This window comes from Aythya marila, assembly GCF_965140915.1.
Source record: "Aythya marila genome assembly, chromosome: Z".
Lineage (NCBI taxonomy): Eukaryota > Metazoa > Chordata > Aves > Anseriformes > Anatidae > Aythya > Aythya marila.
In genome coordinates, this window is record NC_139080.1 from 86486865 (window position 1) to 86503297 (window position 16433).

At 48.9% G+C, this 16433-nt stretch overlaps 1 protein-coding gene across 7 annotated transcripts in view; it reads right to left on the reverse strand.

Annotated features, from left to right (window-relative positions):
* Window positions 1-16218, reverse strand: part of ELL2 (elongation factor for RNA polymerase II 2) — a 39907-nt gene extending 23689 nt beyond the window's left edge. For 3 of the 7 annotated variants that reach the window (XM_082783191.1, XM_082783193.1, XM_082783190.1), the window contains exons 1-2: window positions 16028-16218; window positions 8104-8151 (exon numbers count right to left, since the gene is read on the reverse strand). In XM_082783191.1, the coding sequence (XP_082639317.1) occupies window positions 8104-8151; window positions 16028-16156 (177 nt within the window). In that variant the 5' untranslated portion in view covers window positions 16157-16218. Of the gene's footprint in view, window positions 1-6087; window positions 6207-8103; window positions 8152-9782; window positions 10035-16027 lie in introns of those variants that run through there. The other 4 variants (XM_082783195.1, XM_082783194.1, XM_082783196.1 and 1 more) reach the window with 3 other exon arrangements.
* Between the last annotated feature and the right edge of the window lie 215 nt (window positions 16219-16433).

Genomic DNA, 16433 nt, shown 5'->3' on the forward strand with positions numbered 1-16433 from the left:
AGGAGGTTGGGCAGGAAAGCCCTCAGGCAGGTCTGGAATATCTCCAGAGAAGGAGGCTCCACAACCTCTGGGCAGCCCTCTCCAGCACTCTGTCACCCTTGCTGTAGATAGGATGTTCCTCACAAACACAGGTAAAACCTGTGTTCCAGTTTTTGGCTATCGCCCCTTGTCCCATGGCTGCACACCACTGGAAGGAGGTTGGCCCCATCCATTTGCCTCCCACACTTTATGTATTTACGAACATTGATCAGATCACCTCTCAGTCTTCTCTTCTCCAGGCTGAACAGACCCAGGTCTCTCACCCTCTCCTCATACAGGAGACGCTCTGGGCCCTTATGCAGCTTATGTACAGGAAGGCAAATACTTAATGGTTTTTCCAACCAGGTTTGACAGAATTTTCTGCTCCCTGATGATCAGCTGTATGTTTCAAACCCTTCCCTTCTCATGCTTCCTTTCTGCTTTACTTCGGAGCTGTCTCCTCACACCGTTTTATCATCTGTGCTTTATCATCACCCCCATTCTCCCTGGTTGAAGAAAAAGAAGAAAAAAGTCTTTAATGAATGCAACAATTAACAGGCTTTGTGGAAGGTAACGTGAAAAAAGGTGGCCATAAGCCATCGCAAAAGGATTATTACCCAGTTCTGGGAACCGAGCAATTTCTTGTTTAGCCTACAGAATCTGTATTACTTCAGCAGAAGCACACAGAAGTCTTAGTATTAATGTCAAACTCATCTCTCTAGGCTGACAGAGATGCAAAAAGCCTCACTGTTTTCTAGATCCATGCTGAAGAGACAGGAATGGCTGAGCTGATCACTCTGAACCCATGGTAACTGCAGGAAATTTGCTCTTTCTGCCCTGCACTAAGTTCACATAAAGAAAATCATTTCGTCTGTTTGCACACAATTCACAGACAAATTTAATTAACTCATAGAATTTCTCTCACTTGCAGATTTTTCAGATGAGTTATGACAAGGGAACGACTGCTTTCAGGTACTGCAGCATGGAGAAGTCACGGGGGGCACTGCACCTAAACTGAACACGCCAGATGTCTCGGTTCTGTCACCAAACGGCAAAAAAAAATAATTAAAAAGATTGCTACTGCTGCCTGAACCTCCAGTGCTGATGCGATCTCTTAGGATATTCATATGAGGAAAGACTTCAACAGTGTTCATGCCCATTTAATGCACTAAGGTGTGCTCTTACAAGGCAGAGAAGCCAGGCAAATGTGCTGCCAGACAGAAGCTCTACCACCACACCCTCCTCTTGCCCCCCTTGGGACTGCCCTGGTATTGTGCCTGTGCCGGTCCTGCAGGGATGCAGAGACACAGCCCTGCAGTGCATAAAACAGGAAGATCAAACCTATTCATCTGTACGCAGCAGGAGTTATCGAGATGCCAGCTTGGAGATGCTAGAGGAAATTCCTGTAAGGAAGATCTGAGCTGGCACAGGGTTCTCTTGAAATTGAAAGAAAACAACGCCCCTGCCCCCCCCCCCCCCCATATACACTTTCAGCACAGGACAGAGAAAACAGATACAGAACAGACATTCTGCAGAGGTTTATTCCCAACATCCTCATGCTGCTGGAATTGGAGACTTTATCCTGAAGCAGTGAGGCTTTCTTGCTGCAAGCAGTTTGGAAGCAAAAAGGGAGGTAAAGAGCACCTTTAAGTCTTCAAAAAAGAAAATAAGCTTCCGTGTCCAAGAGACCAAAATTGTGAATCAAAGCCAACCCTGATGATCTCAACCCAAGTGACCTGAAAGAAGCCGTGCAGACGGCTGTCACCCGAAGGGCACCCTGTGGCACGCAGCAGACACCCTGTTTCCATCTCCTTCCTTCACCCCACTGCTGGGGCTCAATGCCCACATCTGCAAAACCTCACGCGTCCCCACACGGGTCTCGAGTGTACCTGGGAATGCTTGTATGCCCCAACCTGGCCCCACTGTCATCGCCTACCAGGCTGGAGCACTCAACACTGGTGTCAAGAGCTCTTGACCCCCTGCAGCCTACTTTAAAACATTTTAAAATATCTGCATCCTCACATTGGCTTGAAACTTGGTACCATTCAGTGGGGTTAGTAACAGAGGACATCCACTAGAACAACTCATGCCCTTGACTTTAATCCCTTCCTCTTCATAATTGATTTCTGGATCTATCATTATCCTCTCTCATGCCGAGACATCATCCTCATTGGCTCTCTAAAGTAAGAGCAGTTTTCAGAATTTTCTCTAAACACTCCCTCTTTTCAAAAAGAAGGACTGCAATTTTTTTTGGCTCATGGCTTTTCTTAATTTCAGTTCTCTTTTGCATCACTCCTGATGATGCCGCACACTTGAGAGTACCCTGAATTCCGGGCAGGCATATTGCGCTCTCCAAGCCTGACTCATTTCATCTCATTTGCTCCTGAATACATCTACCCACTCTCTCCCTCCTGTTCTCCCACAGCCAGCAGCATGTCAGGCTGGTTGAGGGCATTCACAGTGCCTCTATTTTTGGATGCCGCTGCTCAGCAGATGTTCAAGTCGCCTCTTCCCTCTGTTCCTCCTCAAAACCATCCCAACCCGACCACTTTGACCAGCTCTGCTCACCCAAGTCATCACCTACTTTCACGGCAACCTTTGGCAGCCCATGAGCCTGGACTGGGACGTGCTCCCTGGCCCAGGCACCAAGGCTCAGCTCAGCCCGAGAGCCTCTCCAGATCCATGAGGGGATTGCGGCATCCAACGAGCAGTGGGTGCAGAAGCCAGGTCCCTGCTCTGTGCGACAGGTTTGGGTTTGGGTTTAAGCCTTTCCTCAGCTGCCTGCCCAGATGAAAGCTACTCACAGCTCTTCCTGGCTGACACTTGGTTTGCTGGGAGGCGACACATGTGGCAATGCACTTCTGCTCAGCAGGGATGCTCTTCCAGACTGTAAGAATTCCTCTTTCACAAATCCCGCAAGGGACGGATTTTGCTACAGCATTGTCTGGCTCTTGACTGCAGCAGCTTTCGCCCAGGTATCCCTGCCTCGCACTGACAACATTGCTTTTTCAGTTGTGTTAATACAGGTGTCCAGCCTAAACCTCCAAGGAGACAGAGGCATTCCAGAAACCTGCTTGACAATGTTGAAGCCTCAAAAAATCCTCCTAAACATGAAATCTGTTTTAGCATTGACTTCTATTGCTTTTGTTTTAATATTCAGAATCCTCCTTTTTTGCCAGGTGCTGTGTCCTTTAAGGACCAAACCTCCTCCTCCTCTGTTAGAGCCAGACTGGAGAACACCCCTGATCAATGACCCTTTCTAAAGGGAGATTAAGATGCCTAAGCCTCTCTCAAATAATATAAAAGCCCAGCGTTCACTCCCCGAGGTTTTTGCCTGCACAGGTCTCAGCACTAGGGACAGTGCTGTTTTCACCCAGACAGACACGACACCAACCAGCTGCAGGACACTTCTCCTCCACTGAGGACTGCTGGCTGTGCGCACTTGAGCTCTGTGACCTTCCTGTGCTGTTGACAGGGATGCTTACAGCCCTTCCTCCCCTCCGACAGCCGCACACCTCTTCCCAGAAGGATACAAGAGGAGCCAGTTCTGCAGGAAAGAGCAGTAACAAGCACTCACTGACACATTTTGGGCTTTCCTGGCCAGGGCAAGCAGCACAAAGGGGGATAACACAAAGTAATTACAGTCGGAGAGAGGACCAAAGGTTTGCACAGGACACATTTCGGGGAAAAACAAGCAAGTAAGAATACCGCCACGCTGACTCATCCGTAAGGACACCACAGAAGTGATACGCTGTAAAAAGACGTAAGAGAGCAGGCATTTTATATTGTTTTTAGAAACATGTCTTTATGCAGAAGAATAAACCATAATTCCTGCAACATACAGAAGAGTATAAAAGTCTCATTTTAAACTGCAATGGGTGGTTGAAACTAAACAGGTCTATACAGTGATACACATGAAATAATGTATCATTTGACAAAAACACTGAAAGCTTTACTCTAGAAAGATACACAAACAAACATAATCAGGTCTTTTTAGACAAAGGTACTCATTTCTCAAGAGCCATTTATAAGCCAAAGGACCGAGCTTCACAGAAAAAAAAAAAAGTAATTTTACTCTGCAGAGTGCATGAAGCAGTTGATCCAGCTACAAGCCCACTTCAGCACACTGCTCAGCTCCCCAAACCAGACAGCTGTTTTTGTAAGCCCCATGGAGAAGGACAAGCAGCGCTGTGCCCACCCCTCAGCAGACAGAAGCTGCAGCACAGACGTGCTGAAGGCACATGCAGCGCAGCAAGATGCTGGGTGAGCTGTCAGTTTTTTACACAGCATGCTTGCCACAAGTTTTGTGTCTACGTAAGAGGCAAATTAGCACGTTACAAGACATTGCAGAGAAAGTTAAAAACGCAGCAGTGAGACCACATGAGGAAGGCACGCCTGTTTAAAGCTTGGTGTGGACTGTATACTGGACTAGAAACAGCAGGGTTGTATTTTCTTTTGTTTTTAAACTTATCCCTACCGCTTCACAGTGAAAAATCAGCTGGCAATACTGGAATTCCCCAGGGACACTGCACACCGCAGTAGCTTCTACGCTACCCAGACTGACAACGTGTAAACCAAAATTTTTAATTACAAGGTATTTGCTGAAAGCTAATCTCTCCCATCAGAGTGACCCACGTCTTGCCTTCCCCTCTGCATTCCCCACTTAGCTCAGACCGTACCACACGTTATGGTCCGGACGGTTCAGGGGTGAGATGCTCCAGGAGGAAAGTTCTCCTCCTCAGGGGCTGATCCGTGCCCTGGTGTGTTCATGTCAACACTCATGTATATTTTATCAATGACAGCCTGAGCTTGGTGCAAACTGTACGAACACTGTTTCGGTGGTTACTGCACTAAAAGTGTCTGGAGGCAAATTACACAGCATGCAGAGGTGATTTATTATTGTTTCAAATGCACACTGCCTTACCGTGTCCACAGATTTGCTAGGGCACCTCTGAGGCTGCCAGTACGCATCCAATGCTTTTCAGGCGCCCTCAGGGCAACGTCACCTTACAACAGAAAAAAGCTCAGCTCGCTCTGGCAGAAACCCAAGCTCCCTGTTAGCACATACGCACAACCTAAAAGCTCCTACATTGCCTTTTCTAACCTAAGGCTCCTGTCCAAGCCCCAGGTTCTCAACTTCTTCACCTAACGTGGTTGCAGACCACCCCAAGCCAGAGCGCTCCTTGTTTCTCCACTTGAGCCCTTCCCGTTACCCATGGAAGAAGGTGAGTAGGATGCCTGCAACTAGAGATGAAGCACTTCAGAAGGCAGCTTTTTAGGACAAATCCAGCATTGCATCCTGGATCTGTGCCGTTGCCCATTTCCACAAACGTCCAAGGTGATGCTGCGTGGTGCATGGGCACTGAGGATGATGCCCTATGAAGGAAAGGCCTCTCAGGGCAGCCTGGCCTGCAACTCCACAACTTCTGGAAGCACTCAAAACCCACAGGAAAAGGAGTCTCATCATCTCCCTCAACGAACTTAAAATACTGCCCCTACTTCGGATACTTAGTAGCTAAGAATGTGCTGGAGTAAGTTCCTTAGTTTGCATTTCTCTAATTAGGCATAGATTTGAGAAGCACCATCAGAGATGTTTGCTTCTGTAGCACACAGCGAAGTCCTGTCAGATGTTTCCATCTGGTGGAGTGTGGGAACAGACCTTGCTGTGGAGTTCTACCTTGCTGGCCCAGATTAACTGCTCTGGAGAAACAAAGATGACACCATTGTACCTCAGTAACACTGGGCCCTTTAGCCATCTTTCGAAGTGTTTGCTCAGTGAAACATTTGGTAACTGATAAAGCAATTGTTTTGTGGCGACTTAAACCCACGCTGATACACTAACAAGTTACAGACAGCTGCGCTGCCTCTCTCCTAAAGAGAAGATGCAGGGAGCTGGGGCAACTACAGCCTTCTGTGGAGCATGCGTTTTTGTTAAACATGTACATGAGTTCGTATGTACGTGTGCAACCATGGGGGTGGAGAGAAGAACAGGCTTTTCTGTTCCTGCCTGACCACACAGCATCCTGCACTCATGGGTGGCTGGCAGTGTCCTCCCCTCCTGTTTTCTACCTGGCAGAAGCATGAGGAGAAGTGGGAGGAGGACAGGACATGGAGAGCCTCCATCCCTCCCTGGCCCAGACCTACAGCAGACAGCAGGGGGATGCAGCATCACCACACTGCAGCAGGAGCTGAGGAAAAAAAAAAAAAAAAAAAAAAAACAACAAAAAGAAGGAAAACACGGGAGCATTAATCCCTGCAGCATCAGTTAACAAGGCATACGAACATCCTATACATAACTCCACCACCCTACTTCCAGCATTGTCCTGGGCTTCTGCAATGCTTTGCTTCACTGACACAGAGCAGAATATGGAGTATGGCTGTGGGGACGTTTGTACATCGCATGCGGTGGTGATGTAGGTGCCTGGTGCACCACAACAGCAACAACAACAAAAAGCAGATCTTTACTGCTGAGAAACAAGGTCTCCTCCAGCCTAGTAGTTCCTAAAACTGCATAGAGGGCTCCTGTAAGGCTGCTACTAAAGAATAAGGGAGAAATAGGGACATGAACTTTTGCAGAGAAAGAGAGGGTGCAGGCTAGATAAAGCGCACTGGTGAGTTTCATTTTGCTTCGTACCACTTCCTAAACTTTGTGCCAATAGTTGGGTTAATTATTTATAAGCCCAGAACTTATTCTGAACTAAGCAAAACCGTCACTTTCTCCAGGTTTTGTAAACAAGAACAAAACGCACTCTGCTGAACAGTTACATGGTCACACACAGGAACACAGGAAAAAATGCAGTGGAGTGCCAAAAGGGGACGGTGCTGCATTGCTCTCCACTGCCTCCCTGCTCGAGAGCAATGGTTGATGAGGAGCTCACCAGGAGCCAGCAATGTGTGCTGGCAGCCCAGAAAGCCACCCGTACCCGGGGCTGCACCAACAGCAGCGTGGGCAGCAGGGCGAGGAAGGGGATTGTCCCCCTCTGCTCTGCTCTCCTGAGACCCCACCTGGAGCCTGCGCTCAGCTCTGGGGCCCCCAGCACAAGGAGGACACAGGTTGGATGGGACTGGGGGCAGCCAGGGCTGGTGGGAGGTGTCCCTGCCTGTGTCAGAGGAGTTGGACCTGAGTGCTCTGTAAGGTCCCTTCCAGCCCAAACCATCCCCGACTCGATGATTTGGGCAGACTCTGTGGGCTACGTGAGGGCAAGGTGACCACGGCAGCAGAACCACATCCCTTACACTGGTTCTGATCGCCACTCAGCCCACCTTACACCAGACCAGGACTGTAGTTTCAAACTCTTTGAGCAGGATGACTACTTTACATCAGAATAAAGGTTTTATCCATCCTCTCATGCCTTCCTTGGTGTATCCACACAAGCACTGCATGTGTACATAGAAAACTGGATCAATTCCATGACCTGAAGTAAGGTTGAGAGGCACAATCCGTATCTCAGTCTTTCACAATGAGTCTTTCACAATCCTTTAAAGCTCAAATATTAAGCGCGGTATCTTAAGATACTCACAGATCACAACCTGCGTTTAATTTTATATTCAGCTTTATTTCTCCAGTTTACACTTGCTGACTGCTTAATAGGACACGTACCCTTTAGGCCACATTTCCTCGTTTGTTTTTTTTTCCTTCAACTCTATCAACAGGCTTGAAATATTCCACTTTATATTAGTTTTAAAAAAGGTACAAGAACCATCGATAGTCCATGTTATTAAAAACAACCCTCTCACCCCTCAAAATTGTACATCTGCTTTACACCTTGAAACCAAACACTCCAGGTCATTTTTGCAATATTACACCTACACTTCTTAGTTGATGACTTACAAGTTATACTCTTTCCTTTCAAATTTAGGGTATCAGGTGATAAAAGACAAAAAAAAAAAAAAAGGGTATACCAACAGCATGACTCTTTTCTACTTTTAACTAAAATTCTTCAGTAAATAAAATGAAACGTGGTGTTAAACTTATCTTGAAAATACCTGTAGCATGTGTGTTTGTGGTTGTTGTTGTTTTTTTTTTTTTAAGTAACTAATAGATAATCTATGCTTGACTGTGTTACAGAAGTACAAAATACTCACCCCTTGGAGTCCTTGAAACTGAATTGAAGGTTGAGCAGAAATAAGATCCTGCAAGAAAAAGAAAACAAGTAAAATGTAAGCAAAGTGCAAGCCTCTCTGCATCTGCAGAATGTATTTTTCTTCATCAAGAGCACACATAGTGCATCCGTTTGCAGCCAGCCTCCTTCTCACCAGCTATACCATGGCTCAGTGCCCCCACACATGCATGCCCAGGGCTCCTGCCAGCAGTCCTCCACATGGCACCAAGAAGCTTTAGAGCTGATGTTTTGTCACGCTCAACAAGGATGCCTGAGTATCATGGGGTGGAGGGGTGGGCAAGAAAATTAATGCTCAGCATTATTGCATAGTATTGCTGTTATTGCTAGAACTCCTCCCTTCCCCTATGTATGAAAACAGTTCCAAAAGGTGTGCTTCCCCCCCCCCCTCCTAAATTCTGCCTTCACATCCTGGTCGCTTACAGTTTTGGATGTGCTTAGTTTCTGAAGAGCCTGTTTGATGATACCATGTTTACATGTTCGTGAGTGCTGGGCACCCTTTGGTGCTTTTCCACTCTTCAGCTTGGCTAATGAGGTAGATTTCATTTCAGAAATTAGAAGAGATGGAACATAACCAAGCCAAGTAATTTAGGTCTCCCCCACACAGTCCTCACTCCCTCAGCAATGAATCTACCAAGAGACATATGCAACAGGGCCAAAAATAATAGTAGCCACCTCTCACTTGCCTCTATAATTTCACATCACTAAGTGCAGCCTGCTCCCGAACAGGACGCAAGTATGGAAGCATCCTGTGCCACAGCCCATGAAGACTTGCAGGTGTTTTGGGGTAGGGGGGGCAAGGAGATTGCTAACTGAAAACTTTTTCTTGTCACAGGTTAGGTTCTGGCCAGATCTATTCCTTGACATAGCTCACAGGAGCAAAAACACCACTGCCAGCAGGAGCATGCTGATAAGGATATCCCATTTTAGCAGCAGTGCTGACTGTGCTCAGCTTTACTGAATCCTGAAATTACGCTGCTGGACAGAAAACATATGGCCTCTGTGCTGACTGGCTCGACTTACTAGGCTTTGTCCATAGGATTTTGCAGCGAGGTCGTCAGCCTCCCGCAAATGCTTGCGCTGAAAGAGCTGTGCCAGAGGATGACATTCTAATTAATAAACATTTCTCTCCAGAAAAGCAAGTGCTTGTAAACCGAGGTGCCATCCAGGATCATGAAGCGGTGTCAGCACAGGACACAGCTTGGTATCGCTAGGAAAGCAAGCTAGGTGCAGCTCCTGCCCCCAGCCACAGCTTCCTCCTCCCTCCCTGGCATTTGTCTCCATTTTCACAGGGAAATTCACCACACACCAGCAGCAGATCCCTGAGTTTGGCAATGGACTGACCCTGCTCGTGCCGGGTGGCAGCAGAGGCAGGAGCCAGGCACCACCCTGCCAGCAGCAACAAGCCGACACAGACGCAGGCCCCAGCTCTTCAACAGCGCCTGTGCTTGCTGTCGGTGACAGGAGGCTTACGCAGCACCTCAAGTTGCACAGCAGCCCGCAGCACACACCAACTTAAGCCTTTAAATGGCTTGCTGGGAACTAGCTTGCTCTACAGATCTTCTGGCTCAAAGCAGGGAAGTGCCAGAAGCCAGACAAGTGGAGTTATGAATGGACCTGCTTGCCCAGCACGCACAAACGAACCCGTTTCAGAAGGCAGTGGGGTACATATATGAAGTCTGACGCCGCTGTAAATCCTGACTTCTGTCCCAGGCATCAGCTTTTGGGAAGGAAATTGTGTCCCACACAGAAAGTGACGTCCGGGAGAGCTTCCCCACACGCTGACTCAGAGGTGGCGGCGCAGCGGCCGTGCAGGCCGAGGCGGCGGACGTCACCTTCGCACACGGAGCTCGACATCAGCCGGCTTCGGATCCAGGGAAAGCACACTGGCTTCGCCAGCAACCTGCTCTACTTCAGCGAGAGAAAATGCCACCGAGAATCTAAATTTAGCCGAGTATCAGAAGGCTCTCACGTCCTCGCTGGCACCTTATCTGGAGCACCAGACTGTGCTGGTGGGGAGCAGGGAAGGGGACGGCCCCGCAGCCAAACCTTCGGCTGCCGGCCAGCCTGACACTGCAACAAACATCTCACAGACAGCTCACACCAGGCACAAATGGCTTTTCTACTTCTCATCTCTTGCCAAGTCCTCGCTCACTGTATTTCATGTCCTGTACCCCAAAGCTACTCGGTCTTCTCTGTGTAGGGAGCACAGGGGCCCTGCCTCTTTCCTGTGCCATCCTCCTCCAACTTCCCCACACCCACCTACATTAGAGGACACATCCACAATTAGTGCTTTTTTAATCCATTTATGCACTTGCTGTCCATGAATTTGCCCAATCCCTTTATGAACCAGCTGATACCGTCTGCCTCCTGTCTCCCCTGACAGCGAGGCAGAGAAGCTCACCATCCTCCAGGTGAACAGACTCGCTGGCTTTAACTTTATCCACCAGTTTTATCAAGCGCCCTCTTGTTCTGGCACTGCATGATACGGGCCCTATCAGCTCTACCTTCACATTACCTACCATTTCTCAAGCCTCAGCCCCTTATCTTTTGCTCCAAAATGAAGCCCCAGCCTTTCTGGACTCTCGGGAGGGCGTAGGCCACTGCTACACCCCCTTGATCACTCCAGGGGAAGGGCAGAGGAGGCCAGCTCCCTTTCCTCACATCCCTCTGCAGATGCAGTACCCAAAACAGCTGAAGCGATGTGCACATTGCCTCAGTGAAGTGAGAGTAGTAATAACCAAATGTCAGCTCAGTCAAAAAATGAGCTACAGCTGCAGGCACACTCCACTACTTCCATCTGAAAAAAATTAAGATAAAGTTTCCTACAAAGAACTGGTTAAAAAAAATACCTAGAGCTGCTTCAACCAGATCATAAATCTCTAAATATGGGGGAGAAAAAGTTGAGAGCTACCCATCTTACTTTCCCCAGGTTTGCAGTTTTGCTTAATGGTTTTTGGGCAGGGACTACGTCTGCTTGCAAGACACAAGATCTGCACACACACACAGCACTTGGCAAATAACTTGGATATTTATCCGGCACCACCCTTGTATACAAGGTTAATTATCTAGTGTTTTTCAGGCCTGTTGACTCACAGTGAACAGAAGATGCATTTATATCAACACATTAGAGATTGTGATGTGCAGTAGCTCTGTATACATTTTGATGATTTTAAAAGAGTTACCATGCGGAAAGGCTAAGGCATGATGTAGTTGCAGGGTAACAGTGTCAGCCTAAGGATTTCCCTTTCTCCCCTCCACAGCCCTTCAGCAGCTTCTCTCTCCTGCCTCAGGGCTTACAGCTGCCCACTGAGCCTGTAAAAATTTACTTGTTAATTCACAGCACGGCTATACATCAGCACAACTTCGGCTGAGGAATTAGAGCCCTCCTCACAGCAGAAGGAAAAGCATTTCAACAGAAAAGACTATAGGGCCTGATAAAGTCTATTATATTATCTCAGACACTGTATCACTGCCACTGAGGATTATTCCTTACCTACACATTCCAGCCATCAGATGGGTCACATCATACTTCCCGATTACTATATGGATTGAGAAACTGAAGTAGCCAGCTAGGCTTCCTTTTAATGAAGTTGAGAGAGCTAACTCTCATCTCCAAGCATTTAATGTATTGAAACAATCACGTTGTGAGCTGGCAAAGCCATTTTAATGCATGGATATGGAGATGCAACCTTAACTCAGACTCCTTTGGCATACCCACCCTGATTACTCTTAAAATTACACAGTGAGATTACGGTTTTTTGTTGTTGTTGTTTGCTTTAAACACACAGCCAGTGCAGCACCCCCAGGGTTAGGCAGAAGCAGCCCCAGCCCAGGTGAAGCAGTGGATGTACTGGCTCAGAAAATGCAACTGCCCTTCCTAGGGAAGCTGGCAAACAGATCCAAGGAGTTGTCTTGGAAAATAAAGCTGTATTCTAGCTACGCGGCCATCTACTGCTGCACAGCTCCTGAAACAGGAAGCTTTCCTTCCTATTCCCAGGAACCTGTTCCCTCCAGCACTTGTGAAGCTCCTCCAGAAACTCAGCTCACTAACCCAGAACCAGACACTCTGGAAAATAAATAAATAAATAATCAGGTAGTTTTTCCCAAATGAAAAGAAGTGGATTCGTATTTTTTCTCCCCACTGTCAAGGGCCACGAAACCTCAGATCAGTTCAAGTCATCACTGCAGATATTCAGCTCCACTTTGTCTTCACCGAGTACACGCACGGGGTGCCAGTAAGGTGCTAGCCTTAAACCAGCTCTATAGCAGGAACAACCTCGTTCATTCAGAGAGCATGTCACTGCCCCAAGTTTTTCCTACAGTCCCATGTCTCATCAACCACAGCCTTCTGACACCTGAAACAGGATACACATCCTCGTCACCCTCATACCAGATCTCTGATCTATCCAGAGCAGCCTGTCCTGTGCATTAGACACATGGATTGTGTAGGAAGATAGTGCAGCAGTAGGAATGGAAGGGGGAAGAAAAAAAAAAAAAAAAAAAGCATTTCTTTCATCTGAGAGTGGATGTGCCGGTTTGGCTACAGCACTGCGATCGCGGTGCCGAGTGTGAGCCCTCTTACCCAGCTCGGTTTGCCGCTGACGACACGAGACCTTGCACCATGAAGCCTGTGCAGGAAGGGGAGCCAAGCAAAGGACAAGGACAGCAAGAAGGGCTTCTGGTTTTCTTTAGCAGCAGAGCAGGCTGACACACTTGCCAAAAGACAGCAGTATTTCCCAGCCAGCCAACAGGGCAGCGGCACAGCACGCATCCAGCTGAGGTGGCACCGATTTAACAGACCAGGTTATCTGCAGGTTATCCCTGCCACATGGAGCCTGTTGTCTGCAGTGGAGGCACAAGCCCTTGCTGCCGCTGTGTCCGTAACTCAGCTGTTATGTTGGTGTCTCTCTTCTACTCATCTACCCCATAGTTTGTAGGGATTACGATTTTTTCTCCTGCTGCTAAGAGATTTGTCCCAAATCAGACTCACAACTTTGTGACACAGCAAAAACACGCAGAGTAAGATCACCCAGTTCTTGCTCCCGTAAGAAACCAGGGGAAAAAGCCCTGCAATCAACCAGTGATGAAAATACATTTATTATGAATACTTGCGTTGCCTAAATCAATTAACTCCACATTATCAAGTGCATCATCTTAAGAGAGATACAACCTCAGATTTGAAGAAACCAAACCAAAACAAATGCAGAATGTATCATCAGCACTCCGTGTACCTAAGTGGGCAACTTAGAGACAGAAACAGAGGCCTCAGGCATATCCCCTCTTTCACAGGGAGCTCCCCTGCGGCTTGCACTCCAGGAGCAAGAGTATCAGTAGCAGATTTCTGCTCTTTCAGCAGCAGCAGGAGGGAATGACCAAGGGCATTCCCAGCTCCACTGCAGGCGCCAGACTCTTCCGCACACTCCCACTCCCAACAGGATTTTCAGTGTCTTCCCTTAACCTCTCACAGCCACTCTCTGGTTGACTGTCAGCTCACTTCACCCCCATCCTCTTCCCTGTGCCTTCTAAGTCCACCTTGGAGCTGACTGACAGGCAAGCAGAAAGCAAAACCAAAGACATTTGCCTCATCTACAAGGGGAAGTGCATCCTCACTCCCACGGACCTCCAGGAGGATGAAGCCTTGCACCAGAAAGCAGTTTCCTAACCCCCAGCCCAAACCCTGGCTGTTCGAGGCAGACGTGAGTCACGGGGAATTTCAGCCCTGGTAAGTGAAATACAGCAGACTCCCATGACACCACTTCAATTGCTCCGAGTGGGGGGAACATCAGACAAGCATGCATTTCATATGCTTATTGACTCCACAACCTCTGCAGCTGGAACGTCCAAATGATTATTCAAAGAATAAACACTTAAATGCAAGACAGATTCCTAAGAGCCAGAGTTATCCCTGGGTTTAGGAGGCTGAGATTTTAGAGGCCAGAAAAAAAGAAAAAAAAAAAAAGCTTTAATAGCATTCAGAACAACTTAGAGATTTACAGTTGCTGTCACCTAGAGAACCACAGCTGGGACATAACTGCAGACAGATGTTTGTTCTGCTAAAAGCACTATCAGCTGAAGACACTTCTGTCCTTGTTGCCCTGCAGGGACTGCTCAGAGCAGTGCTCCCCAGCCTGCTTCAGGAGCAGCTGGCAGATTAGGAGAGGCCACCAGCACCTGGAGTGACATTACATGCTGTCGTCAAACAGCGAGAGGCTCCGTGTTGCATTCTGCTTCTTCTTCACCTGGTCTCCTACACTGCTTCTGATCATTACACGGCAATCCAACTTTACAGCAAAGCCATCAAAAAGTGACTTGGTGATCCTGCCCAGCTCATTTTGGCACACAGGGTAGACCTGCATGCTATATAACTTGAGCTCATCTAATCAGGTAGCTGAGCAGAACCTGTTTTTTAAGAAAAAGTGGTCATGCTTTCCATTGCTGCGGCCGCAGATGATGCTCGAGTGCTTTAAGCCATGCCGATCAGCAGCACTGAGGCCAACCCGAACACGAAGAACGTCCTGCACCACCTGCACCCAGCCCACTCCATGCGTCGGGAAGCAGAAAGGTGAGCAGGGAACCAGGCCCTGCCCTCACCTACACACAGCTGCACGGAGCTGGTCTGCTGCAGATACATCTCCAGCTCTGCACGTGGGGGAAGCTGGATTCAAGAATTTAAGAGCTGATTGCTATGCAAGCTAAGGAAATCTTCAGCAAAGAAAGCAAGCAGAGTAAGTGCTTCCATCTTTACAGAAAGTATTTAAACTTGAGTGTTAAGCAATTAAGCACACACAGCCTGCCTGAGTTGTACAAGTGATGGCTAAGTAGGTCATTTGAGGGTTATCGTGACTCCACACATCGACATGCTGTTGGAGATATTACTTGTGTTACACAGATAAGGTTCTTCTGCACCGGGCAGAGGCGATTACAGAGCTATAGGTCAGCTCCCCTGCATTCACTTCACAACTTTCTCAAGTTCTCAGCAACACTGATTTTAAGCCTGTGTCACAACTCTTCCAGCCGCATGGCGAGAAGTGAAACAGGTCGGCGATACAACGCAGCACGAAAAGCTAGAGAGAGGAGCAGTATTGCCAGCTACAGCCCATGGATCTGCAATTGGGCGTGCTAGCTTCGGAGGTGGCTATTTCTAAAGGCAGAAGCTCCAGAGGCTGCACTCTCGGAGCTCCAAGTTTTTTGGCCAGCCGCTCTTGGAGCCGCGGCAGGCACTGACTCCTGCAGGACCACACGAGGAGCGCAGAGCTGCGGGAAGAGCCGGGGCTCCAGGCACTGAAGTTAAGAGGGATGAGGAAAGAGCAAGGCAGGAAGAATTTCAGTGCTGTTTTTTTTTGTTGTTGTTGTTTGTTTGGTTGTTTTTTTTCCTGATAATTTAAAAATATATATGTTTTTCCTATACTCACTATAAATCGTTCTTTTATTCGGCTCATAGCATCCTGAGGAGCAGGCATGTGCTAAAATTTGACGGGAAATTATACTAAGTTGGAGGTCGATTCCGCTTTAGGGGAAAATAAAAAAAAAAATATATATATATATTAAATAAATCAGGTAAATAATTTACCAGCGCTGTTTCATGAATTAGAAATAATTAATCAGCCTTCCCCTGGGCGTGCGGGAGGCACCTGCCTGGCTCCCGGCACCCACGGGTGCCCGCTGGGCTTGGGGGAAAAGGGAGGAGGGGCGAGATAAAACGAATTAAGCAAAATAAAGTGAGATACGGCAGGGCAGGACACAGCACGGGAGAGGAAAGCAGAGCGAAACCCGAGCGGGCAACGCGAGACGCGGCGGCACAAGCCCAGCAGGGGGGCTCCGTGCCCCTCGGCGGGGGTCCCCGCTCCCCGCTCCCCGCTCCCGTCCCCGCCGCCCCCCGGTCTCACCTGCCGGCCCCGGTAGCTCTCGATGGCGCGCAGGGCGGTCTCGGTGAGCTTGACGTGCAGCACCGTCCTGCTGCCCGCCGCCTGCCCGCCGCTCACGGCGTAGCGGCCGCCCTCCCGCAGCGCCGCCATCTTAGGCGCCGCGCCGCCCGCCCGCACGCCGCCCGCCCGCGCCCCTAATGCCGGGACCGGGCCCGCCGCCGCCGCCGCCGCCCGCCGCCATGGCCGGCGCCGTGACGTCACGCCACGGGCACGCCCCCCCCTCCCGTCCCCTCCCTCCCCGGGCACGCCCACCCGGCCGGGGACGCGTTTGGCGTCACCGCTCGCCGGGCGCGTGACGTCACACCGCCCCGCTGCCCCCTCTGCCGCAGGGGTTCCTCGCACAGCCCCCGTCCCTCACCCTCCTTCC